The 26,862-nt window shown below is 41.3% G+C and overlaps 1 protein-coding gene and 1 long non-coding RNA gene across 2 annotated transcripts; both read left to right on the top strand.

Moving 5' to 3' along the window:
- Positions 1-620: 620 nt before the first annotated feature.
- Positions 621-3,587, top strand: ATL43 (RING/U-box superfamily protein). The gene has a single exon (XM_088956961.1). The coding sequence runs from the start codon at positions 1,243-1,245 to the stop codon at positions 2,827-2,829; it is 1,587 nt and encodes a 528-aa protein (XP_088813087.1). The 5' UTR covers positions 621-1,242; the 3' UTR covers positions 2,830-3,587.
- A 19,398-nt stretch (positions 3,588-22,985) lies between these two features.
- On the top strand, positions 22,986-25,429 carry LOC148843744 (uncharacterized). Its single transcript, XR_016103019.1, has 4 exons — positions 22,986-24,698; positions 24,800-24,859; positions 24,946-25,014; positions 25,096-25,429. It is a non-coding gene; the product is annotated as an uncharacterized LOC148843744 (long non-coding RNA).
- Positions 25,430-26,862: the final 1,433 nt, after the last annotated feature.

Raw genomic sequence — 26,862 nt, 5'->3', positions numbered from 1 at the left:
CAACAAGTTATTTGGCCTATAACCAGATTCACAAAAATATCCATTTGATAAAAATTATAACATGATTGGGATGTACATACATATCCAATTCTTTTATTTAGTAATCAATGCAAATGCCATTTCATTCATTAATTATGGGGATACATCCACATCAACTTTATTATAACCTTGCACATCATCATTATACATCGTTTATTAAAGAAGGAAACCTTGTATGCAACACCTTTTTGGCTTGCATGTTTAACTAAGTGGACCCAAATTTTCAAACATACCCTCAACGTCTGAAGGTTCTTCAAACACGTGGCTATCCCTCCCTCGGAAAAAGGGTTAGAAGCATTTTTTTTATAAATTTTCTAAACAAGTCATTTTATTTTTCTTAAATAAAACAATTAAGCCTATCTTTGAAGAAAAAAGATAATAAAAATTTCTAATTTTAGTTCAAATCAATGTTTTAAAGAATAATTCGAAATCGGAACTTGCCATCGATTTTTGGGTCAATAATTCAATCGTCTGGTTCAAACAGATGATCCATTTTGATCAAATAAATTAAAAATAAAAAATAATTCAAATTTAAAAATGGCCAAAAATCGTTAAATAAGTCGAACAACTGATGATTTGATTGCCTAAATCAATAATTTATTAATCAATTCAATAATTTTTGACCAGAGACTAGGTTTAAGATAAAACAGAATCGATTGCCCAAATAATTCCTAAACCAAAATAATTCGAAAAACATGATTCAAATATGACATTAAAATATAAAATAGTTAGCCAACCCTAATCCAAAAACTAGAGAAAATGAAATCTACTATGGGCTTAAAAGTTATTCAGTGATATTCAGTCCTTCACGGTTAAAAGTTAAAAAACTGCCATGTGAATGGACCCGTGCAAAATTCAGTAACCCTTTGGGTGATTCTCTGGCTCCGGCTTTTCGCAATGGCGGCGGCTGGACCAACTTTATTCCGGTTCAGCCCAACTACAGTATACTCAATTATATCCTAATAAAGTTCACCGTTATTTTGTTTTATATGCTTTCTCAGGTGTTCCGGCGGTGACGGTGGCGGAGCAAGATGGGGGGGCGGGGTCCCGGACACAGAAACTTCCTTTAAAGCTGACTGTGATGACGAGATGCAATCGAACCAATTATTTTTCTCTTTTTTCTCTCTTATTTATTCGGTTTATTATCTCCACCGATTAACCCTTCTGCCTTTCACTTCTTTTCAATAATAATAAATCAGTTAGATGCCTTTGTCTTCTCTTCTTTGTATTTTTCCTGAAAACCCAACTCATAGAATCCCTCACTCTATTCCTTCTGAACCTCTTCTTCTTGTTCAGAGCCTCCAGTTTACAGGACCAGAGATGGGTGTCTTCGGGTGTTCGAGGTTTTTCAACTTCAGTGTATCTCTGTTTTTCTTCTTTTCTTTATGTCTGAGCACGTCAATGGCGGATGATGGAAGAAACACCTCTGCCCCAAGCAGCATGGAAGGTGATATCTCTACAACGAATCTTCAACCTACACCTCCCTCTGCTTCTGTTGCGAAATCGAATATCACTCCTTTCAGGCCGAGTATTGCCGTAATCGTCGGCGTCCTGACGACCATGTTCTCTATCACATTTCTGCTTCTTCTGTATGCAAAACACTGTAAACGGAGCAGCGGCTTTGGTGGGTACGCAGGGAATCAAAGTTCTGGGTTCCCCGGTTCGTATGCAGCGAGGAGGAACTCTGGGATCGACCGCTCTGTGATCGAGTCGTTACCCATTTTCAGATTTGGGTCTCTCAGGGGACACAAGGAGGGGCTCGAGTGCGCCGTTTGCTTAACCAGGTTTGAAACCACAGAGGTGTTGAGGCTGCTTCCCAAATGCAAGCACGCGTTCCATGTCGAATGCGTTGATACCTGGCTCGACGCTCATTCCACTTGCCCTCTCTGCCGCTACCGAGTCGATCCAGAAGATGTTCTCCTGGTCGATGAAACCAAACTCGTCGAACAAAATGAACAAGAAGTAGTGAAAGAGGCGAAATCGGCAGAAGAGAAGGAGAGCCCTCACAGTGTTGCAGTCGTAGTAGAGGAGCTCCAGAAGGGAAGAGAATCCGGGCCTGGGTCCGGTTCAGAAACTCGAGGTCGCAACTCGGCTGCTGAAGCCCCAGCCCCGGCCCCGGCCCCGGCCCCAGTCCCAGCTTGGTATCGAAGAATATCAGGTCGGCACTCATCGGCCGGTGAGAGAACGAGTCGGTTCATGCAAATCGTCGTGCACCGGCCCAGCGATTCGGAAGCGCACGACTCAAGAAGATCTCTCGATAGCGCGAGCCTGAGGAAGAAGAAAGAGTCCGTGTCCTCCGTGTCCGTCGGATGCTTCGACCGTGGCCGGAAAGACCGCCTTCTGTTGCCGGAATCCACACCCGACCGCAATCGGGAGAGCCTCGAACGTCGATTGGAGCATCGGATCATCATCTCCGCCGGCAATCCAACTGGGCCCCAGTTCGAACAACGGTGGAGCGATCTGCAGCCGTCGGATCTATTGTTCCTGCGGTCAGAGATGATAATCACCGAGAGCGGCCGATACTCGGCGTCATCGGGCTCTCGACCGTCGATCTCATCCCCGAAGCATCAACGTCATAATTATAACCGACAGCAGAGAAGGGAGACGGGCATTGATGGGAATGGCAGAAGCGTAATAAATTCGAGAAGCGTGTCGGAAATCACGGGCTTAAGCAGGTTCTCGAACAGAACGAGCAGCGAACACAATCAGAGTCATCATCAGGGCCAAGAGCGAAAGGCCAGCGTTGTAAACAGATGGTTAGCATGGGCATCTCAGCTGAGACGTACGTAATAGGCGTACAGTAGACCAAAAGATTTTGCCCCTGAAAATCACTATTTTTACAACAGAACCAAATCCTTTAGTACTACTGTACTACGGAAATCCACCGGATTAAGAAGCTTCTTCCTCTCGTTCTCCTTCCTTCCTCTTGTTCTACTGAGTCGGGGGGGGCGGGGAGAGGGTACGAGTCACGAGTCAGGCGTGAAGGGGGGGTGGGTGGGTGTCTCGAGAGGCGTAAATGCTGGTGGACGCTTTTGCGGGGAACTGCCAACTGTAAAAGATCGTGAAAGGAAAATGTGGGGGAAAGTGAAAGGATAGAGGTGAGGAGTTTGGGAGTTGGAATTTGGAAAGGTGGAAGGATTTTGTCTAGATTAGTGTTTTGGACGTTTGTGGTGGCAGCAAAACAGAGGGAGTCGTGATTGTTTCTGGGTCATGTTATTTGTTACGTATGTGACAAACCAAAAACCAAAAGACCTACAAGGAAAAGGAGAGCTCGTTTTATGAAGTAAAATTGCTTTGGATTTGTAGGGTTTTTTTTTTTTTTTGGTACGAATCACGAAAAGTGAGATACCTGGGTGTGGATGATCGATTGGGTTTGGGTGGGTTTTGCAATGGGGCTTCTAGCAAGGCTTCCATCCAGCCCATGGGTCAGAAGATTGGCCCTAGACCCGCCCATTTTGTCCATTTCGGGTCTTTTTTGTCTTTTATATATCTTTATTTATGCTTGAGTTACACAATTTAAGCTTAAAGTATTTAACATCTAAGGCTCATTTTGCTCTAGTAGGAATTGCAAATTCTGGTTCAGTTTTGCTTCAGATTTGCACTGGTGGAAAAAGATTGCACTGCATTTGAATAAAATGATAGAACTTAACCTATGTTACTAAATGGATATCTTCACAGATGTGTTGGATGCAGTTTATACATGTAAGCAAGTTACATGCCCGATATGCTGGCAGTTTGGGTGTATCGGGCGAATGGATACTGTATTTCTTTTAGTTTTTTTTTGAAACCGGTTCAGGGGGGCCAGTTTAGGGCTCCTCCATCCCCTGAACCGGTCTGACTCTCGATACATTCACTATAGGGGAGTATTGGAGGGGTCTCGGAATGATATGTATCGGCCGATATGGGCCAATGCATGTCGATACTTTGAACCTTGCATGTAAGAACTGAATTGCTAGGAGAGTAGGAGGGAGTTGCCTTCAGGCCATATATATATAGAGAAGGTTCACTTCTTTTGCCAAACAATTATCTTACTATGCAGCTGTGGCAACAATATAAATCGACAAGCCTAGAAATTTAACAATCTTCCTGAACTTCTAACAAATGATAGAGTTGACAAATCATGAGAGGAGATTATTGAGGAGAATTTGTATAAGAGATGAGAGAATTTGAATCTAGGGGCATAATTATAGTTAGTAGTTGTGAATAACCAATCCTATGGGAAAGCACGGATGTAATAAAAATACAAGTGATATTTGATACTTGATAGCACTGAATCAGGCTCTGAAGTTTAAAACTTTTCAGCCTTTGGTCCGGTTTGAGATGTGGTCTTAACAAATTTGATTCAAGAATTCAGCTCTTTTCGTTATATTGGTGACCCATCATGGAACGTGGTCAAATGCATTTCAGGCATAGACCATTTACCAAATTTCCCTCATGGAAAATGCCCACTTGGTTTTAGAGTCGCCATTCACCATATTAAGGGTGACGAGTCCTGTAAAGAAGATAAAGACTTGGCTAGCTAACCTCTTATTCACTATTAACCCCTGTAATTAGCTATTTTGCACAAAGTACAAAAACACAGAAGTAAATGAGGAAAAGAACCATTAAGAGCAACGTAGAAAGAAAAACTTGTTCATTAGGGGTGGTCATTCTTGACCCAGCCCACAAATTTTCGGGCCTGGGCCCACATCAAGCCTAGAAAAGTTTGGGCCAGTCTTGGGCCCAATACTTCAAGCCTGGGCCAGGCCCGGCTTGGCCCACAATATAATATAATATGTATTTTTAAATTTATATTATAACATTATATTATATATGTTATATATATGCAAATATATTTTATTTTATACTAAATGTTTATTATTTTACATAAGATATAAAAATTTTAAGTATAAAAATTAAAATATAAATAAATATTAATTAGTTGGCACATTCAATACATGTGTGAACCCTTGAGCCAACTCAAGTATGTAACTTGCCCTTATAGGCAAGGCCTTTATTTTCATTGCCTAAGCAATGTGGGACTAGGAAAAACATTCAATTGATAGCACTCATTATTTAGTGTTGTTTCAAATCCCACATTGCTCAAGAATGGGAATGGTAAGTCAAGCCAAACCAACTCTAAAAATTAAATGAGGCCCATGCCCTTTTTTGTGTATATGCCCAAAGTTTAACCAAGCCCAATTTACCCCATGCCTTTTTATGTGCATAGGCCCAAAGCTTAACCAAGCCCAATTTATCTTGGGCTTGTGCCATTTTTTTTTTTTTACATAACTTACATTTTATTTAAATTTTTATTATTGGATGTCATAAGCCTAGGAAGCTTGTAAGCCCGGCCTTGGATGTGGTCTAAGTTGGGGGCTTGGGCCTAGGTTAAACCACTTATCATTAGTGCTAAACTCACCCCCACTGTCCATGCCTTAGAGAGCTTAAGCTACTTTATCCTTGCTCTAGGATCAATTTAGAATCTAGCATATTGATAACCTTGGGTCACCCTCTTCCACCTCCTCTAGTTCTAAATCGTACAAAGTGAGCATGGAATGTAGAGATTAGAGTCAAGCCCCTACATCATACCCCAAGCAATCATTACATTAAAAGAAACTAAACAAAGAACAATAGGGAGGGAGTTGAAATGCTCCTAATGTTGCCTTTGCTAGTTGTAGGTGAGGTGGCGGCTAGGTTAGGGAGGTGGTCTCTTTGAAAGATAGAGAAAGACCGTGTGCAGGGGGATCAAGTTCGAGGCTAGGGCATGAAGAAAGGGTGAGAGAATCAAGAATCAGTAATGAGGATACTCAATGGTTGAATGAATTCCATTATAAGGAGGATCTCTATTTATGGGGGAGATCCCGAGATCTTGAAAGGAAGGAGTTAGAGGTGTTCATTCTCTACTAGAAAAGGGGATATTGGATTTGCTATCAATCATTAAGGGCACTTCTGGGGTTTCGCTACGTGTCCCCATGGGTTAATATGGAGCAAGACCAACATGAAGCTTGCCTCCCTCGATGGGTTAATATGGAGACCGTACATCTAAATAATTGGCTGCATATCGCCCCAACTAGGTGATGCGGTAGTTTGGTGACAATGACATGGGTGGACAATTCTTGAAGTCTTCAAGGGAAGATGTTTTCTGGTTTCGGCACCATGACCTAGCCTTCCTAAGTTGCGCAAGATTTCCTGTTGCAGGGTTTATGAGGGTACAAGGCTATAAGTCCCTTCACTTTTCTTATCTTTGCGCATTATTTGGGGGTTTTCAAGAGTTGATGAGGAAGAACCCCCACCCCCGTCATAACCTGGCACCCCCCGAAGGCCATGCTGCCAATAGGGGTGATAGTCCATCGGGTTCTCCATTTGCCCCTTTATCGCAATCCTTGAAAAGGGTGAGGACAAAGGGTGATGGGAAACAACCCGTTTTAGAGGAGGGGGAGAGTAGTCATCCTCCCGCCGCGAAGAAGCGGAGATCTAAGAGGGTACCCCGCTTAGTTTTGCCAACATTGGCGCCATGGCCTATTGACTCGGGTGTGACTTCATCGCAAGCACAGGAGTGCTAGACAGAGGTGGGACAAGAGTGTCCAACATCACCATCTCTGGAGAGGGCTACACCGATTGTCAATTTGGTAGGATTGACAATCATGGCTCCCTCCAACAAGATTACTTGTGTTCGATTCTCAAGCGGGTGCATGAAGCGGATGGCTCCGCCTCGGCCAAAGCGGGGTTTTACGGACAACATCTCGATAGGTGATATATATTCTTTTTGTTTCTTATTTTGATTACCTCTGTGGCTAACGTCTAAGTCATTCTTGGTTTTCATTTTTCTCAGTCCTTAGAGAGCGACAACACTCCGCCGAGTGTAGTGATCCTGATAGTCCCTTCTGAAAGGGATGATTGGTAAGTGGTTTTATTTTGTTTTAGCACTACTATGTTCACATGCTATATACTGTAACTGACTTCAGTTTGGTCCTTTATTTTGAAATGCGTGGAGGCTGAGGAAGCGTAGCCTCCGTAGCCTGGTGCAGAAGGATTTAGGGGTTCCTGTTATGGACAAGGAGGTAGGTTTATTTTGTTGATTTATTTCTATTCACTATATTTATGTTTATCATGCTGACGGTTTGTGCCTTGTCTTATCGCAGGCCCCGTTCAATATAGATGTGGCTACTGTGCCGATATCGCCTGTTATCAGGAGATTAGTGGAAGAGTTAAGCTCATCGCAGCCCCCCAATCTGAGTCCAAAAACCGTTGACATTCCTAGCACTGCTGGAGATGGTATGGCTGATTGTGACGCGCTAGTTACCGCAATGCATGAGGAACAAGTTGTTATTTGATACTCAGAGGACAGCCATATTGGATTGGTATCTAAATCTGTTGAGGCCCAAGACCCTGAGGCTCTTCCTCAGGAGGAGGCCTAGTGTGTCCGGAAGCGCCTCATTAAACACTCCAGAACACCAGCTTAAACATTTATAATTTTTACCATTTCTCAAACAACTAATAATGTAGTAAATGAGTGAGAATGAGTCATATCCATAGGGAAGCAAGTGAAAAATTAATATATACTTAGATCCACACAAGAGAAGGCAATCAGGAATGGCAGAAAATACGAAAATAAAATCTATTATTGCTGAAATTAAATGTTTCAAATTTAAACAAAATAAATAAAAATTAGAATTTAATAAAGTATGGGAATCAACAAAGAAAATAAAAGAAATAAATAGAAAAATAATCCAAAATCCGGATCTAGTGGCGGTAGCTGCATATCAGCTAGACAAGAAATGAATAAGAATTAAATCTAAAAGATTGCAGAAATAAAAATAACAAAAAAGAAAATAATGGTTCATCAGATCCAGTGGTGGTAGTTGTAAAATGGTTGAACAGCTTGCAGGAACCCCTTCTGACAAGAATTGGGTGTCCTCCCCTTCTTCAACGCTTGAACTCCTCAAGAACCCTTAGCCTTGTGAACTGGGTAAATTGACCAACCCCTTCTACAAGGCCCCTGGGACCCTTTTTATAGAGAAGTGTGGACAAAACTAGGAATAGGGAGAAAGATGGGGACAATAGCTGGGTTTTAGCAAAGTTAGGGATGCCCTAGGGTTTCTAATGGATGGCTAAGATGGTTTTGAGGTGACCCTATAGATGAAAATAAAAGGAGAGGGCACTCAATATTATGTAGGGCTGAGATTTGGGCGCCTAGAAATGGAAGCTGTAGATTAGAACATCTAGGGTTGAAGGGTTAAGATTAAAAGAATAGGTGGTGCCCTATATTGAATGGTTGGGATATAAGATGGAGAGAGTGTCTGAGATTTAATGGTAGGGGAGATGAATGGTAAGGATTAGCAGAATAGGTGGTGCCCTAGGGTTTAAAAGCTATAAAGGAGAGCCCTAAAATGAGTGGTTGAGATTAAAAGAGGTGGAGGGTGGAGATTAAACACCTAGGGGTGGGAGCATGGTAATACAATAGGATGGGTTCCAACTAGATTTAGCAGATAGGAGGCGCCCTCCTGTCTTCAATTCTTTACAAAAACACCCCCTCTCTCAACTAGTTTTCACATCAGCTTCCCAAAAACCGCACTTCAGCCTAGAAAACTTCTTAATTTTCTACATAATTTGCATAGAGACCCTTAGAGGTCACATAATTGATTTTAATTGGGAAAAGAGTACACTTTGACTAATCTAAGACTAAAAATCCCCTTGAATTTATGCCCTTAAGGCATCAAAATGCAAGGTTATCACACCCCCAACTTAACCATTGCTAGTCCCTTAGTAATGCAGCCTTAAAATAACACTGGATATATAGATATTTCCCATTACAAGGTCATCCCTAATAGAATTAATCAAGCATCATGATTCTAGCATTCTTAAACTCTGTATAGATCGATATTGGGCTTTAGGGGTAAAACTGTTTTATTTTGAATATTACCGAAACATGGCTTAAAAATCTTATTTACCCTTCCATTTGCAAACTATCTTGATAAGATGAGATTGATTTTAAAACCAAACATGTATTCTTCTTATTATTTTTGACAACGGATTTTAGGGTTGTTCATAAGAAGGCCCAACCCGACCAAACCGATCAACCCGGACCGACCCAACCCGAGTCAGCCGGGTTTTCATTAGCACGGGTCGGTTTTGGGTTGTGCAAATTCCTAAACCAATGATTCGGGTCAGTTTTGGTTTTTACACAAGAAAACCAAAACCGATCTAAACCGAACTGACTTAGTTCCTAGTTCAAACATGAAGTTCCAAAGCCCATTAGGCCACCTAGTTTTTGAATGGTTGCAAGAAACTTTGGATTAGTGAATAGTGATTAATGAACAACTTTTGTGATTAACTTTTCATTTAAATTTTATCATAGGAGATGGCTGAAATGATGCTCAATTTATGACTGTTTTTAAAATTAGCAAGAATTTATCATAGGGATGAACTTAGAACCGAAACCGACCTAAACTGACCAGATCGGTTTTACTTAACACTGGGTCGGTTTCGGCTTCTATGTCAGGTAACCCGACCAGGTCGGGTCAATTGGAAAACCATAGTAAACCGACCCAATCCGACCCGTGAACAGCCCTAGCGGGTTTCTACCCCTGAACTTATTTTTATTGTTACCTTTCACCATTTTACGCGAATCTCGACACTTGACTTAGGTGAAGAGACCAGATTACTAAGTGTTAGGTAAGTGACTTTGAAATTCCCTTTTCCGTTTGACGTGAATCTCAACACTTGACTTAGGTAAAGAGACCCGACTACTAAGTTTAGGGTGTCCATTGACCTTTTATTCTCTCTTTCTCTTTTTTTTTGCAACACTGCTCAAGGTAGTTCACTGTCTCTTAATAATTTGAAGAATTTTCTCTAATTTCTCAATCTTTCTCTTCCTATCTTGATAGGGGCAAACTTGGGAGTATTTTCTAATTTCTAAACAGTTTCGACAATATTCAAAAAAGACCAATTTTTTACTCATATCACTTGCTACCAATTTCTACAGAATTCAATATTCTTTTATTAGTTTCCTTAACTTTTTCTGTTTGGGAATCTCTTTTAATGAAAAATTTTAAAAGTTTTAGTGAAATTTTAATTCTCCATCTTTAAAGGCTTAGTTTCACATTTTTTTTAAGTTTTTTTTTCTCTCTCTTTCCTTACCCCCAACTTAAATTCCAATGTCCCTAATGGCATGACTAGAATGATGTAAAGAATATTCTTTTATCAGTTTCCTTAACTTTTTCTGTTTGAGAATCTCTTTTAATGAAAAATTTTTAAAATTTTAGTGAAATTTTAATTCTCCATCTTTAAAGGCTTAGCTTCACATTTTTTTAAGTTTTTTTTTCTCTCTCTTTCCTTACCCCCAACTTAAATACCATTGTCCCTAATGGCATGACTAGAATGATGTAAAGAATATTTGGGCCAAAGGGAACAATGAGTAGGGTTTTCCTAAGGGGTTCAAGGTATGCCACCTGGTCTTGAATCAAGAGAATAAAAAAACCTCTAATCCTAAAATTAACTGAAAAAATTAAGTTGGATTTCCTCCCAACCAACGCTAAATTTAACATCTTCAGCCGGACATATTCAAGCACTTTTTCCATCTACAGTCTCTAGCTCACTTTCATCTTCTAACAGACAGGGTTCAAACTAGGCTAACCAAGGGGTAAATAGGTCACTTAAAAAGTTATCCACTATATCTACCTTGCACTTATCTTCCCCTAGGTTTGGATACTCAGAGGCACTAAAAATGTTTAACCGGACTTTCTGCTCCCTTAATGAAATGTCAATTCTTACCGATTTACAGTTGATATTTGTATCGGCCATTTCTAGAAACAGACATCTTAAGATTATCGGGTGTGGTTTAGTTCCTTGGTTAGGGTTATGTTTGGGATGATGAAATCCACTACGAAGTGACAACCCTCTACCCTGACAATGACATTCTCAATAACACTCCGTGGAGTCTTGACTGACCACTCAGCGAGTTGTAGAATTATCGGGGTAGGTTTTAACTTGTCGATCCTAAACCTATCATAAATGGACGAAAGCATATTTATACTGACCCCAAGATCCAATAGAGTCCGATCGAAGTTGATTCCAGAGATGAAACATCTTATGAGAGGAGCATCAGGATCTTTCATTTTTCGGGGAAGTTGGTTTAGGAGAACTGCTCTAACATCTGTCGAGAGCATCATTTTTTGTGCAGCCGATCGTGGCTCCATCATTTGAGTACACAGTTCTTTTAAGAACTTGGCATAGGCCAGGATATGTTAGATCGCGTCGAGGAGAGGGAAGTTAATATGGATTTCCTTTCTCTCCTCGTTGCGGGTCTCTTTCTTCTTTTGCACCGTCCCAACTGTGACTGCAGTTAGAAAGGTGACTATAGGTTGGTTTACTAAAGGTTCTTCTTCTAAAGTTTCCTTTCCTTCTTCTCCCCCAAACTTAGGGTCTTCCTGCTCCTTTTCACTAACTCTCTTTTTCTCACATGTGTCCTATAAAATCCTCCCACTCTTTAAGGTTGTAATAACCTTGGTATTTTCAGGCTGAGGGTCCTTAGGAGGTGGTTGAATCTGCTGTGGAGGAAAACCCAGTGGCTTATTTATAGGACTCGCAACTGGGTGACTCGATAGTTGCCTTACTTCTCTCATCTTCATGGCTTCGGTTAACTATCCTATTCGGATCTCTAATCTGTTAATGGACTACTGTTGATTTAGGATTAGCTGCTGAAATTGCATGAATTGATCATCTACTGTATGGGACTGAGGAGGTTGAGGGTAAGCCTGATACGGTTGGACCGGTTGGTTCTTAGGGTAAACCTACTGGAATGAAATCTGTATTTGTGGCCTTTGAAATTATTGGGCCATGGAGTTAGATGGGTGGTGTTGCTGGGACTGTGTGTAGGTTTGACATGGTTCAGCCGGTTGAGTCCTAGGGTAATCATTGTACTCCCAGTCGGTCTGGGCTTTAGACCATTGGGAGTGCCTCTCTGGCAAGGAGTTGTATGGGTTGATTTTCCCACCCAAGGTTGTATGGGCTAAAGAATAGGTTAGCATTGGGTTGGAAAGATCTATTGGTCACATGTACTTGTTTTGGAATGACTGGTTGTCGTGGACTTGCCGTAGGGCACTGGCTAACATGATGGGCTGGGCTTCCACGAATGGAACATGATGGATAGGATGACAAGGTTGGGTATGGGCTGCTTTGTTGACGATATGCAAGGACTTGGTCAATTTTGTGGGTCATCCCATTAATCTTGTCTAGTTGTCGAGACACATGGTTCCAATTTATCTGTGGCTCAGGTTGGAAGTAGTTTCTCATTCCACAAACTCCAATCATTGAATTCATTTTATCTTTTTTTAACCCCCTTTTTCTTTTTCTTTTGAAGTTTAAATTTTGAATTTTAATTTCAAATTTAGATTTTGAAATTTAAATTCTACAATTTAAACTCAATTTTGAATTTTTAAATATTTTATTTTTGAAATTCGAAGTTTAAATCTTTGAAATTTAAATTCAAATTTAGATTTTAAAATTTAAATTCCTAAAATTTAAATTCAAAATTGATTTTTTTTATTTTCTCTTTTTTTTTGAAATTTGAAATTTAATTTTTTTTGCAATTCAAATTCAGATTTTGAAATTTATATTCCTGAAATTTAAATTCAAATTTGAATTTTTAATTTTTCTTTTGCAAACAATTCAACCACAAGACCTAGGGCTGACCTAGGGTTTCCTAAACTAGTGGTTCAACCAATATGAATCCTTTTAGGTTCACTTGGAATTACACCACTTCCTTTGGTTAGCCATGTAAGAGGTGGGGATGTGGGAGGCTCCCCTTGCTCTCACAATGACCAAATTAAGTAACCACAAAACCCACTTTGGTGTAGCTATTTAACCTCATTCCTTAGACACCAACCGTCGGTTATGAAAAGTAATTACAAGGTTTCCTAAAATTCAGCATACCTTTGAACCAAATGTGAGGCTTCCCTGAAGGACTTTGCTATCCAAATTTTAAATTAGGGTTAAAGTGAACCACACGTGAAGGGTGGTGAATTTTGGGCCAAGGAAGGGTGATGAAATCCCCACCTTATCTTATTTAGTTTCGATGCCCTCAAATGGATTAACGGAAAAACAAAGTAAACACAACAAAATGCAACTAATTACAATGTATGAACAATTATTTTTAAGATGCAATCCAGGAACTAAACCTTAAAGAATAAAGCAAACAACTAAGCAAAAGGAACAATTAAAATAATAAAAAGAGCACCTAACACATTCACAACTAACAACAATAATTTCAGCAAATAAATAAACCTATAAGATGCATGCTCTAGAATATCAAACCCTAAATAATGGAATGAAAATGAAAGAGAAATATTCAATTTTTTTTATATTTTTTAATTCAAAATTTAAATTTTTGGGAGTTTAAATTCAAATTCAGATTTTGAAATTTATATTTGAATAATTTATTTTTAATTTTTAACTTTTTATATTTTTTTCTTTTCAATTTTTTTAATTCGAAAATTTAAATTTTGAAATTCGAAATTCAAATTCAAATTCAGATTCAAATTAAAATTCAAATTTAAATTCAGATTTGAAATTTACACTCGAATTCAAAAATTTCAACAATTTACTATTTAGCAATTAATTGTTTAATTAAACAACTAAAAGAAAAGAAATTAAATAAAGCAACAAATAATAATTGCAAACAGAAAATAAAACAACAATTAATTGTGCTAAACAGAATTAACAACTTCCAAAAATAAATTCTAACAAAGTAATTGCTAATATAAAAATTAAACTAAAAATAAAATGATCAAAAAGAAAATTATGCAAGAATTAGATAAAATAAAAGAAAAAAAATACAAATCTAAAAAAAATTAAACCAAAAATAGAATAAACAAAAGAAAAAATATGCTAAATTTTTTTCATTTAATTTTTTTTTGTTTATTCTATTTTTTAATAAAAGAAAAACACAAATCTAAAGAAAAGAAAATGAATCTAAAGTTTAAACTGAAAATAAAATAAATTAAACAAAAGAAAATTACGCTGCAAGAAATAAACTAAAATAAAATAAATGATTTTTTGTTTTAAATCTGAAATAAAAGAAAAACAAAAACCTAATTAAGCAAAAAAAATTGATGAACTACATGTTGCCTAAGGAAATTATCTATGCTCTCTACAGAAATTCTCGCAAGGGTATAGCCTCCACCCATTTGGTGAAATAATCGGTGGCTACTATAATGAAACAGTATCCCCTAGAGGGGGGGGGATTTTACCTATGAGGTCTACTCCCCAGGTATGAAAATGCCAGGGTGTGATAATAGGGTGAAGGCTTTTTGCAGGCTTGTGTATCCTTTCAGCATGAATCTGGCATTTATGACATCTGTGCACATGTTTTTGAGTGCCTTCCATCATAGTGGGCCAATAGAAGCCTAAATGCAAGATGTGATTGTATAGGGCTAATTGTCCTTGGTGTGCGGCGGGCTCGAAGCTATAGGTTACTTCTAGTACTTCTTCAATTTCTTCGCCAGCCAGGCATCGTAAGGGTTTTCTCGTATGGGACTTTCTGTATAAAACTCCTTCTTGGAGGTAGAACCGCTTAGCTTTGGATAGGAGTTTTCTTCTCAGTGTGGGGTCTATTGATAGTGTGTTGTCTTCTAAGTAGCTTATGTACATGCACCTCCAATCCTCCTCGCATACCACGAGACATTCTCTCCAATCCATCTATAGGATACACTTACGCACTCATGTTGTACTTTGGCATAGTCTGACTTCATCGTAGGCCAATATATCCCAGCCTTTGCAATTTTCTGTATAAGGTGCTTGTGATGTCCCTGCAATGGGTTTTGTGTGTCTCAATCAGGAATACTTCTGCTTCTTTCTTTCCTAAGCATCTTGTTCTCACCCCGTCCACCTGTCTATGGTATAGTACCCCATTCACCAACTGAAACCTCAAAAACACCTTGCTATCCTATGTCCCCACGATCAGGCAACTTAATTTCTGAACTATGTCGTACCTCCAGTTGTCCATTATTATTTCGTCTTTCTTTTCTACCCAGTCCACTAATGTGATAGTTGATGGTTTGGCAAGCGTCTGGATGGTAATTTCTATTGGGTCCTTGTTGAACTGTATTTTCGACCCCAGGGTAGCTAGTGTGTCGGCGAACCTATTCTTGGCTCAATTTTGGTGCTCAAAATCTACTTCTAGGTCATGAATTAAACTCTAGATCAGAGTTCTATATGGCAGGATGGTTAACTCTTTCACTGTTGTGATTCCGTCAAGCTAGCCGATTACCAATTTGGAATCACCGATCACTTTAATCTTCTTTGCTCCATACTCTAGTGCCTTGATCAAACCCCAAACTAAAGCTTTGTACTTGGATATCAGACAAGGTTAAGGTGACTTCGACACCGGTTGAAGTACTAGTACTACTTCCATTGAAAGTTAGGACCCACTCTCTTCCTTCGGCTACTGTGATCATGGGTATGTCTCCAGGTATATTTTCTGATATGGGAAAGTCACCATTTTAGGGAATGATGGCCAGGAGGTCTGTTGTTGCCTAGCAGTTAATGGCTCTAGGTTGGGTATACTCTATTATGTACACACTCAGTTGCATCATCCATTTGACAAGTTTGCTAGAAAGGGGAGGTATGTCCATAAAGAACTTGATTGGGTCACTTCGTGCGATGAGTCTCACCTTTTGAACTAGGATGTAGTGCCTGAATTTTTGTGTGGTAAACACTAGCGTGAGGCATTGCTGCTCCATGTGAGAGTAATTCTTCTCATCTAGCTTAAGGGTCCTACTGGCATAGTATATCGAGAATTCTACTCCATCATCTTCTTGTGCCAATAGATATCCTATGGCTTCTGAACCTGATGTGATGTATATCCTAAACTCACACCCTTCCTTGGGTAGTGACATGGTTGGGGCTTAACGAGGGTAACCTTCAGTTGTTCGAAAGTATGTTGATGCTCTTTAGTCTACTTGAATTCTACAAACTTTTTGACTAGTTTCATTAATGGCATTGCTGCGTGTGCAAGACCAGGAATGAACCTCCTAAGGTATGAGACTTTCCCTAGGAAGGTTCTTAGTTGAGACTCATTAATTGCGGGTGAGAGAACCAGGACAGCCCTTACCTTGCTCTCATTTGGATGTATCTCCATATGGTCCACTCTGTATCCCATAAATTTTTTAGACTACACTCCAAATGCACACTTCAACGGATTGAGCCTTAATTTGAAAGTTCTGCATCGATTGAACACCTTTCTTAGTACCTCAGGATTGTTCTCCTGCCTTCTTGCTTTGACCACTATATCATCCACATAGCGCTCGATCTCCTTGTGTAACATGTCATGGAAGACACTTGTCATTGCTCTTTGGTATGTTGCCCCGACATTCTTCAGACCAAAGGGCATCATCTTGTAATAGAAGTTCCCTATTGGTGTCCTAAAGGCTGTGTGGGGTGCATCTACAGGATCCATGAAAATTTGGTTGTACTCACTGTAAGCATCTAGGAAAGAGAAGAGTTCGAACCCCACATTCAAAACTATCAGAACCTCCATATTAGGAAAGGGGAACTCATCCTTGGGACATGCCTTGTTTAGATCTCTAAAATTGACACAACACCTGAGTTGACCGTTCTTCTTCCTTACTGGTACTATGTTTTCCATCCACTGAGGGTGTGCTATGGGTTTGATGAACCCTACTTTCAAGAGCCGCTCGACTTCTTCTTTAATCTTCAAAGTCACTTCCAGTTTAAAAATCCTTTGCGGCTGCTTTACTGGCTTGAACTTAGGATTTATGCAGAGTGAGTGTCTGACAAGGTCCAAGTCTAGGCTTGGAATCTGGCCGTACGACCAGGCAAAGACATCTTGAAATTCTTTTAGCAGTACGGCCAACTTTTCTTTATCTTCGGGTCCTAACCTAGTTGATATGTATATCGACTTCTTCTTTGCTCCTTCTGCCGCCAGGTTTATTTCTTCTAATGGTCCATTTGGTTTCTAAGAAACAATGGGATGAAAAGGGATGATATGAGAGAGGAAGAATTTATTCTCATTTTTTGGTCCATGTGTTTGTTTTCTAAGACCTACTATCCTACAGAATATGCTTCTAGCATTTGGTTGATGAGATGAAGGGATGAAGAAATAATGTAGAACTAGAACAAATCCATGGGGCTAGGAATAGATTTGGAACAAATCCATGGGAAAAACTCAAGATCTAGAGCAAACACATATCTCTGGCTAGATCTGGAGTGGTGAAGTTAAACTAGAGACCTGAAGACAAAGACAATAACTTGTCCTTATCTTCATTGGAGAAACACATGCCATTGAGAAATGAAACCACCGGAAACATTATCTTCGCTAGAGAAGATGAAGACAATCACCTGTCCTTGATGTCTGAGATATGAAGACAATAACCGCTGGAAATGAAGACATAACATGTCCTTCTTGTCCTTGCTGTCTTTGCCAGAGAAAATGAAGACAATAACCGCCAGAAATGTTACTTTTGCCAGAGAAGATGAAGACAATAACTTGTCCTTGTCGTCTTCACTAGAGAAGACGAGGACAATAACCGCTGAAAACATTACCTTCGTCGGAGATGAAAGATACAGGTGGTCGGAGTTCGGACCATTGCAGAGGTGGGAGATGAAAACAATCCACCCCTTGATAAAATTTCCTCACTGCCGTCACATGACTTTCATTTCTCAGGGGGGTCCCACCTATTTGGTGAGACCCCACATCCCATATTTTGAGAATGCTATTCTTATCCCATTGCAGCATCTCTCCCAAAACTAACATGAGAAAATAGGAATATTCGTCGAATATTCCTATTTTCTCCTCTAGGTCGCGCGAACCAAATGGACTGTAAGGGTTCTTCCACCTTATTGATAGCATCCATCATGCATTTGGGAGGTATTCGAAGTTCATCGCAATACTCTAGGGTGTCTTTTCTCAGCTCTTGTCATTGTACGCATTGCTCGATGCTCTTTTTGTGTGTTGTATTGATTATAATTCTAATTCAATTCATTGTCATACCTCTGCTTCATGCTTGGAATGTGATTTATTGTACGGTGATACAATTACAAAAATGTCGTTTCGTGAAAATGATCCAACGAAGTAGTACTAGTTGAAACATTACTTAGAGTTTTGTTAGAGTGGAAATTATGATTTTATTACTTTTGACTAGAAAGAGAGAATGCGCATGTATTTTTTTAAACAATTTCACAATAGTGTCTTGCGGTAAACTCAACATGTTTGAAAGAAGTCATAACTTACAATAAGTTTTGGAGGACATCTTAATGAACACTTTCTAAGATGTCGTAAAGGAAATCATAATTTAAACAGAAAAGGAAACAACTCATACCTCAGGGATGACCTTCTTACTTGTCGGTAGTTCATCATTATGACAGTTTGTGATGATGGTATAGTAACTCTTTCCATCATTGTCGGTCACCCGCACACATCTGGTTCTCTTTTTTTTTTCTATCACTGCTAGAGGTTTACCTTGTGTAAGGTCTGGTAACTTCGTCCCTTCTACCTTGGCTATCCTTGTTTCCCCTTCTTCCACTAGTTCCGTGTAGTAGATCATGTCTTGCAGATGTGTCTCTGGTTTGTAAAAGGGAGCTCTAGTAGTTGGGATTCTGATCACACGTCCCTTGTATTTGGCTTTGATGCACTAGTGATATGTTGAGGGAATGAGGGCCAGACCATGTATTAGAGGTCATCCCAGGAGAACATGGTAGGCGGTCCTCCCTGAGATTACCTGGAATTCCTATGTGATGGAGAATGACCCGATTGCTACTTGTAGTTCAATGGATCCTTCTGTAATAGATGCATTTTCTGTTGAAGCCTGTTACCTCCATTGGCAGTCCCTTGATGGCCTCCTTCTGTATGTTAATCAGTTTCAACGTGTAGACAGAGATCAAGTTGATAGAGCTTCCAGGATCGATCATTGACCTTCTCATTTTGAATCCCCCCACTCTTGCTAAAATATACAAGGGTCAGTTGTGATGGGGGTCAACAGCTAACATGTCTTCCACTGTAAATTCCACGCTGCTGCGATCGGATCGATAAGGCTCCAATGGGTGCCCAAAAACTTCTGCCAGCGCTCTAATAGCCAACTTCCTTGTTGATGTGTTTTCCCCCTGTTTACTAAAGAACTATTGCATTTCCTAGCTTTGCTCGAGTTTCTTTATCAGGACATCAGACTGGTACTAGCATGTTCTCCCACCATATTGACACTTCCCCATTGGGTAGGGTTGGGAGGGGGTCAATTTCCACTTGTGCTGGGTCTCTTTCAACGAACTCATCTAGCTTTAATTTTTGTACAAATAATCTCCTTAGGGAGAAGCAGTCCATTAGGTCATGGTGCGTTGATTGATGAAAGTTGCACCACCTTCCGCTGCACCTATCCTTCTCTAGGTCTACTCCCACTGGTGGTGGCAGCAAATTGATCACTCTATCTTTGACTAACTTATTCATTATCATAATCACTTCCTCCTTTGTGCAAGGGAAGGGAGGAGGGACCGCAAGTCATTTCTCTTTCCTGGGGTAGTGTTACGATAATAGGGCCCCTGTCTAGGTCCTTCGTTGTTCCAAGTCTTCCAATCGACTGCATATGCATCATTCCTTCCATACGGTGAGGAGTTCTTAACCGCACATACCGTTCTTTCTGTGCACCTCCATAATTGGTAGAATGTTTCAACTTCTACATTCTCGATGCTTATTCTGTAAGCGGGTCACATCCCTTGCACGCATTTCTCGACGAAGCTCTTCTTTATGGCATGATCATTGAATACGAAATGAGTTAGTTTCTCGAACCTCAACATACACCAAGAGTTCCTCTCCCAATCCTTGCTCTATCTTCCTTAGATTGGCCATCTTCAACTTCCTTTCCAGGGTGAACCATTTCAACAAAAATTTCTTGGGCATCTCGCCCCATGAATCGATGCTCCCAACAGTGAGACTAATGAACCATGTGTATGTTGGGCCGGTCAGAGACTTTGAAAATTCCTAGACTTTGAGATCCCCATCTAGAGCAAAGGATCTGAGAATGTCTTCAAACTTTATTATGTCTTCTTATGGACTACCTTTCTGGTCGTCATACTACGACCATTGTTGCGGAGGAACGTACCCAGCGGGGTAGGGGTTGTACAAGGTTCAGTCAAAGTAAGGTTTCTAAAAGACAACGGAATCCTGTGCTCGATTGCGACTTTCCACCACTAATCCTTGAATATATTCCCTCAGCTTGTTTTGGCTGAGTGGAGTTTTTGTCACCAGATCTGTTTGGGGAAAGGTCTAGAGTTGGTTGATGGGTTGCTGGCCTGTTTGTGTTGGCATGAGATCAGCTCTGTTGGGCTGCTCTAGAATGATGGGGATTGGGTTGGAGGCATGTCGGCTGATAGGGATGCTTGTAAGAGTGATGGCTGGGGTTAAGGGAGATTGCTCAGCTTAGGCCGACCGTTGAAGCAGGATCTAGAGGGCGTTCCTCATTTCTTCTTGCATCTGCTCAATTTTTTTGAATCGAGCTTCAAAACGGGCCTCAAACTCGTATGCCTTGTTCGAGAGTATTTCAATGTTGACTTGATTGGCTGCTTCCATTTTGAACTGATTCTTCACCCCTTGGTTGGCATTCTTAGGTACGTTGCCATGTTCTTCATGGATGGGTGTAAAGTTAATCCTATGGGCGGCCATTCTTTGTGCTCAAAGACGAACCAGAGATTCTACCATAGGTGAGGTGGTGGCTAGGTTATGAAGGTGGTCTCTTTGAAAGATAGAGAAAGACTGTGGGCGGAGGGGGGTCGAGTTCGAGGCTAGAGCATGAAGAAAGGGTGACAGAATCTGGAATCAATAATGAGGATACTTGATAGTTGATTGAATTCCATTATAAGGAGGATCTCTATTTATGGGGGAGATCATAAGATCCTAAAAGGAAGGAGTTAGAGGTGTTCATTTTCTACTAGGAAAGGGGATATTGTTTGTTGTCAATTGTTAAGTGCACTTTTGGGTTTTCGCAACGTGTTCCCATGGGAATCTCTTTAAGGATTGGCCTTCCTTTCACTCGGAGATCCTCATAGTCCATGTGTGCTATTGCCCTTTGTGCGCCTTACTTAACTGACGTGGCACTAATGGCATCACTATCTGGTGGACGGCGCCTTTATTACACCTATGCGGCGCCTTGTCACATTCATCCCTTCGACGTTACACGTGTAGGTGACATCTGGGCTTGGTTCTTAATAAACCGTGATGTCGTAGCACTCGAGAGTTTATCACGAGCATGCGGTGGACCGTGTGTTCATTGCAAACCTGCGATGTATTATGGGTTCATCACAGACTTGCGATGCACTGTGTAGGTTAGGTAAGGCTTGGATGGGAGCGGTCTCTTTGAAAGACAAAAAGAGCCTGGTGAATAGGGAAATTGGATTTTGGCTAAGGAAGCTAGGGTAGGGGTTAAAGCAAAAGAGTGCTTGAGTGCTAGATGCAGAATGTTGAGTTCCCCTCAATATGAGGAGGATCTCTATTTATGGGGGAGATCCCGAAATCCTAAAAGGTAGGAGATAAAGGTACCCATGACGTATCAGTTAAGGGAATATTGGATTTGCTATTAATCATTAAATGCGCCATTGGGGTTTCACCACGTGTTTCATGAGGATTTTCTCGAGGATCGGCTTTCCTTTTCCTCAAGACCCTCATTACTCACATGTGCTACTACCTCTTGTGCGACTTAACTTAATTGATGTGGCATTAATGACGTAAGCGCTTGGCGGCCAGTGTCTTGTTAACCCCACATGGTGTCTCGCTACGTCTTTTGACATTGTAGGTTCCATGTGGCTCTGGGCATGCACGGGCCTCACCATGGGTTCAACTCATGCTTGTCTCAGTTTGAGTCGCAAGTGGGCTCGTAAGCCGTGGGTTTATCGCATGATTTAGCGGGTGTGAGTTTATTGCATGTTCGAATGGGCGTGATGCCGTTGGATGGGTTCGGCCGTGGTTTCCTTTGGTTCGGTCACCGAGTGGGTTCGGTGAATCGTGGGTCTATTGTGGTTTTGCAATACACGTTGTGAGTTCATCATAGGGCTTATGGTGCGTTGCGGGTTCATCACAGCAGGAAGGTTGACTGTGGGTTACTCACATACAACATTGTGGTGTTAGTTTTGGTGTTTGATGTTCTCTGAGGGTCTGAGTGAACACTATATACCTACATTAGCTCCCCTACTTATTAGTAAGTAGGAGCTTATCAATAAGCACCTTGTTCTCTCATCTGTGGGTTTTGTAATGAGTTCGCTTGTATACGTTAGGTTTGGGGATTTTCCCTGTTGTGTAGTTTTATATAGATCTTGCATGCCTTGCGCTCGCACTAGTGGTTTCTTAAATTCTATGGCTTAGCCCCCTTGTCTTTTGGCACATTGCTTCCTGTTAATGGTCAACGTTGTATTGTATTTGTGTATTTCAGTCCCTCTGACCATTGACGGAAAGGAAATTGGTGAAAGACATTGGGAATTTCTGTGTGGAATGTCCCTTCCTGGCAATTTCTGAATTTCCATATCCCAGCACTTTGTGGTCACTGATAGGGGAGGGGGGTAGCGAGATGGCATGTGGGATTGCAATGTGTGTTGCCCTTTTGCAATGGCCAGATTCGCAAGGTGTTGTTGGATTTCAGCCCCCCTGAATATTGGTGGGAAGGGGGATGGAAAAAAGTTGATGTCGTGACTTCCTTAGTGGGGCGCAACCCCCCTACATGGTAGTGTAAGGGTTTGTGTTTAGTGCATGGTATTGGTTGATGGCGAGTGATTTGATTGTTCTTTGTCTTTTGTTGTTGATGGGGATTGGAAGAGCCACTGGGGGGTATGGCGTGATTTTAATATTTGGTATTTTATATTTAAATTAATGCACTGTTCTATCCCACCTTTAGGGGGTATATCGATAAATTTCTTTTGATTACTTTTTTGTTAAGCATTATTTAGGGCTCGTGTTGGTGTCCATTTGTCTTCTCTAGCGCCGTTTAGGATTCTGAGTGTGTCAATTGTTTATAAGGGCTGCATATGGCGCAACGCATCGGGTCTATATTCTAGTTTTCTGTAATGACTCCCCATCAACAAAGGGCAGAGAAGAAAACTGGGAAGAAGGTCGAATGTCCCTTCCCTGATTTTGTTAGGGAAGTTGATACCGCAGAACTTTTAGTGGAGAGGGAGGCGGTTGCGGTGGCCGATGGGGGAAAGAGTTTTTGGCCCCCAATGCCGGTTTATAGGGGCAAAGGTGGTTTGTTTGATGTCATCAACGCCATCGAGTTGATGTGTCTTTGTGTCCGGTCAGATCCGTCGGTGTCCTGCAAGTGCTAAAAGCCTAGGACTGATAGGTCGAGGTCCCTGAACAGTTACAGTGCATGGACACGGTTCATGCTAGAAAGTATGTGAAACCCTTGGAGCATTGGTGTTGTCATACTCACTTTTGTTTGTGTGTTCGGGGAGTTTACGGTCATAGTGGAGGGCATGGCTACGTTGCTGGCGTTGCCTGTTGGGGGTTCTGTGTCCGCTCATCACCTCGAGCATATTGAGACTATCCCACATGACCCTAGGGAGCTCTGCGACCAGCTTCTTGTGGAGGTTGCATCATATCAGTTATATGTGTGCCCCCTTTTTGTGGATGTATTTGTGTGAAGGTTTCAGTCTTAGTGTCACGCCTCGGGAGCTGTCTCCTATGCGCGTCACTATAGTTACCTTAACAGGGGATGAATTTGAAGAGGAGTTCAATGTTTTTCAGGGGAAGCACTGGCTGCAGGCTGACAAGCATAAGGAGTTCAAGATGAGTGATATCAGTGTGAAACTCTCTTTGATCGATGGTTTCACTTGGTGGCCCTATACTCGGTCTGTTCCGCATGCTATGCGATTCGCTATTGGAATGTCTATTCAGGAGGGTGGTGACCAGCTTTGTGCTATAGACGTCAAACATTTGTCTGGCAGTGTAGCGCATTTGGTGGTCTGGCCTAGTACGGTGGCCTACCTTGATCGCAGTGGCGAATCGTAGTTGGCTGTATACCGCCCAAATCGGGTGTTAAGGCAATTCGAGTACGATGATATTGGTGCCCAATTCTTGAGGGCTTCGGGAGAGGATGTGTTTTGGACTCGACGTCACGAACTTGCCTTTCCTAGGGCATCTAGGTTTCCATTGCTGGTTTCTTTAGGGTTCAAGGATGCCAATCGCTTCGCCTAGCATATCTCTGTGCGCTCTTTGGTGGGTTTCAGGAGCTTCTTTGGACGAACCCACGCCCTCGTCACGTGTTGGCACCCCCAAAGGGTTATGCTGCGAATCAGGACAGGAAGCAGTCTCCCCCTTTGTCTTGTCCTACAGAGAAAACAAATGCCAAGCGGCGGAGAAAGGGATTTGTTTTGGAGGAAGCGCATGTTCGTCCTCCTGTTGTGAAAGGTGAAGGACGGCGAGGGTGTCTCATTTTAGTCCATCGAGTTCTATGACACACCTTATCGGCTCGGGTGAGACTTCATCGCAGGGTCAAGAGCGCCAAGTGGAGGCTGCCTGGAAATCTCCCGTATCTTTGCCGGAGGGGGAAGCGATGCCGATGGTGGGGCCCACACAATTGGCCATGACAACGTCTGCTGGAAAGATTACTAGTATTAGGTTTTTGAGCAGGAGTATGAAGAGGATGGTCCCTCCCCGGCCAAAACGGGGTACTGAGGATGATGATTCGGTATGGCGACTGAATTTGCTTTCTGACTCTTGGTGTTTTGTCTACTGTCCCTTTTTGTTTAGTGGGTGTGACTAAGTTGCATTTGTCTGCTTTTTTTGTAGTGTGGGGTGAGTGACGATGTTTCAAGGGCAGAGGGGGCCCTGGTAGCTCCCTCTGAATAGGTGAGTTTAACGTATTATGTATTCTTCCGGCTTGATGGTGTATGTACTACCTCAGTGTAGAGTAGCTGAATTATGTTTGTTTGCAGTCTTTGGAAGATGATAGCACTCACCCGAGTGTAGCGGTTCCGACTGTTCCGTCTGAAAGGGATGATTTGGTAAGAGTTATATTTTGTCACTGTTGGTGTTTATGTGTTATGTTTCTATATTTGACTTTGTTTTAGTCCTTTGTGCTGAAGCGCATGGACAGCAAGGAGGCTTAGCCCAACGAGGATGTTTCGGGAGTCAGCGAGCTGGGCCGATCGGTAGGCATTATTTATCCTTTGTATTCATAAAATGGGTACATGTAATGGTGGAATTACAGAAATATAGAATTAGGCGGAGTAGGGTTTCAACTAATAGCCGTTGATTATTTTGTTCTCTTTTCCTGAGTCTACAATTTTTAATACATAGTGGCCTGAAGTATGGGATTCTTTTATCAAATACGGCCCTTCCCATGTTGGAGCGAATTTTCCTGCGGACTTGCCCTACTTAACATTGATCGTTGTCTTTAGTACTTTATCTCTTTCTTTGAAGCTTATGGGTCTCAGATGTCTATTGAAGTTTGTGGCTAGGGCCTGTTTATACTTGATTTGTTTTTGTGAGGATATGTTTCTAATCTCATTGATTACCTCGAGCTTGTCTGCAAGTAACTGATCCATGTCCTCTGTCCTGATTTTCTTGCCCATCGTGAAGGCTACTCTAGCGGATACGGCTCGTATTTCTGCTGGGAGTACTGCTTCTTGACCGTACACCAATAAGTAGGGTGTCGCCTGTGTACTCTTTCTGATAGAGGTGTGATAATCCCAAAGGGTTTCTGACAACTTCTCTACCTAATCCTTTTGGTTATTGGCCACCCTTTTACTTAACATCCTTAGTAAAGTCTTGTTTGTGGCTTCTACTTATCTGTTTCCTTGTGTGTAATATATTGTTGATGTTCCTAATCTTGCACCGTACTGCCCTAGGAGGTCACGGACTTATTGGTTTTTGATGGAAAGGCCATTGTCTGTCAGTATCCACATTGTGACTCCGAATTTGTGGACTATGTTGTCTTAGGAAGTTGGCTATGTTCTTTGCACAGATTCGTCATAAGGGTATAGCCTCTGCCCATTTGGTGAAATAGTCTGTAGCCACTATGATGAAGCAATACCCTTTGGAAGGTGGGTGTATCTTGCTTATGAGGTCTACACCCCAAGTATGGAATGGCCAAGGTGTGATGACTGGATGGAGACTATTGACAGGTTTATGAATTCTTTCGCCGTGGACTTGGCACTTATGGCATCTGCGTACGTGTCGCTGCATATCCTCTATCATGGTTGGCCAGTAGAAGCCTAAGTGTAGGATATGGTTGTGTAGCGCTAGGTGTCCTTGATGGTCTGCAAGTTCAGAGCTATGAGCTGCTTCTAGCACCTCGTCGATCTCATTACTAGCCAGACATCGCAAAGTTTTTCCAGTGTATGATTTTCTATATAACATTCCATCCTAAAGGTAAAATTGCCTAGCTTTGGATTGTAGCCTCCTCAGTGTGGTGTCAATGGGCAATGTGTGGTCTTTTAGATATTCTATATACATCTTCCTCCAGTCCTCCTCACAAACCACGAGACATTCTTTGTCGTTCACTTGCAGGATTCATTTATCACATTCCCGTTGCACCTTGGTAGAGCCCCATTTCATCGCATGCCAGTAATACCCTAACCTTTGTAATTTTCAGAATAGGGTACTTGTGACATCACCACAATTTGGTTTTATGCACTTCGTTCAACACTGATTTAGCTTTTGTTTTCCCTAAGCATCTCATTCTCACTCCATCTGACTGTTTGTGGTATAATACTCTGTTCATGAGCTAAAATTTTGCGATCAGCTTGTCATCATGCGTCCTTATGGTCCGACTTTTCAGCTTCTGGATCATGCTCCTCTTCTACCTAATCCCTCAGGGAGAAGGTTGATTGTTTATCAACTAACTGAAT

This window comes from Nelumbo lutea, chromosome 8, assembly GCF_056320005.1.
Source record: "Nelumbo lutea isolate HS-2025 chromosome 8, American lotus-T2T, whole genome shotgun sequence".
Lineage (NCBI taxonomy): Eukaryota > Viridiplantae > Streptophyta > Magnoliopsida > Proteales > Nelumbonaceae > Nelumbo > Nelumbo lutea.
The sequence above is the reverse complement of the archived record's forward strand: the minus strand, read 5'-3'. Positions and strand labels throughout refer to the sequence as shown.

Excerpts from the sequence above, each read along its gene's own strand:
- ATL43 (XM_088956961.1), top strand. The coding sequence starts at position 1,243 with ATGCCTTTGTCTTCTCTTCTTTGTATTTTTCCTGAAAACCCAACTCAT.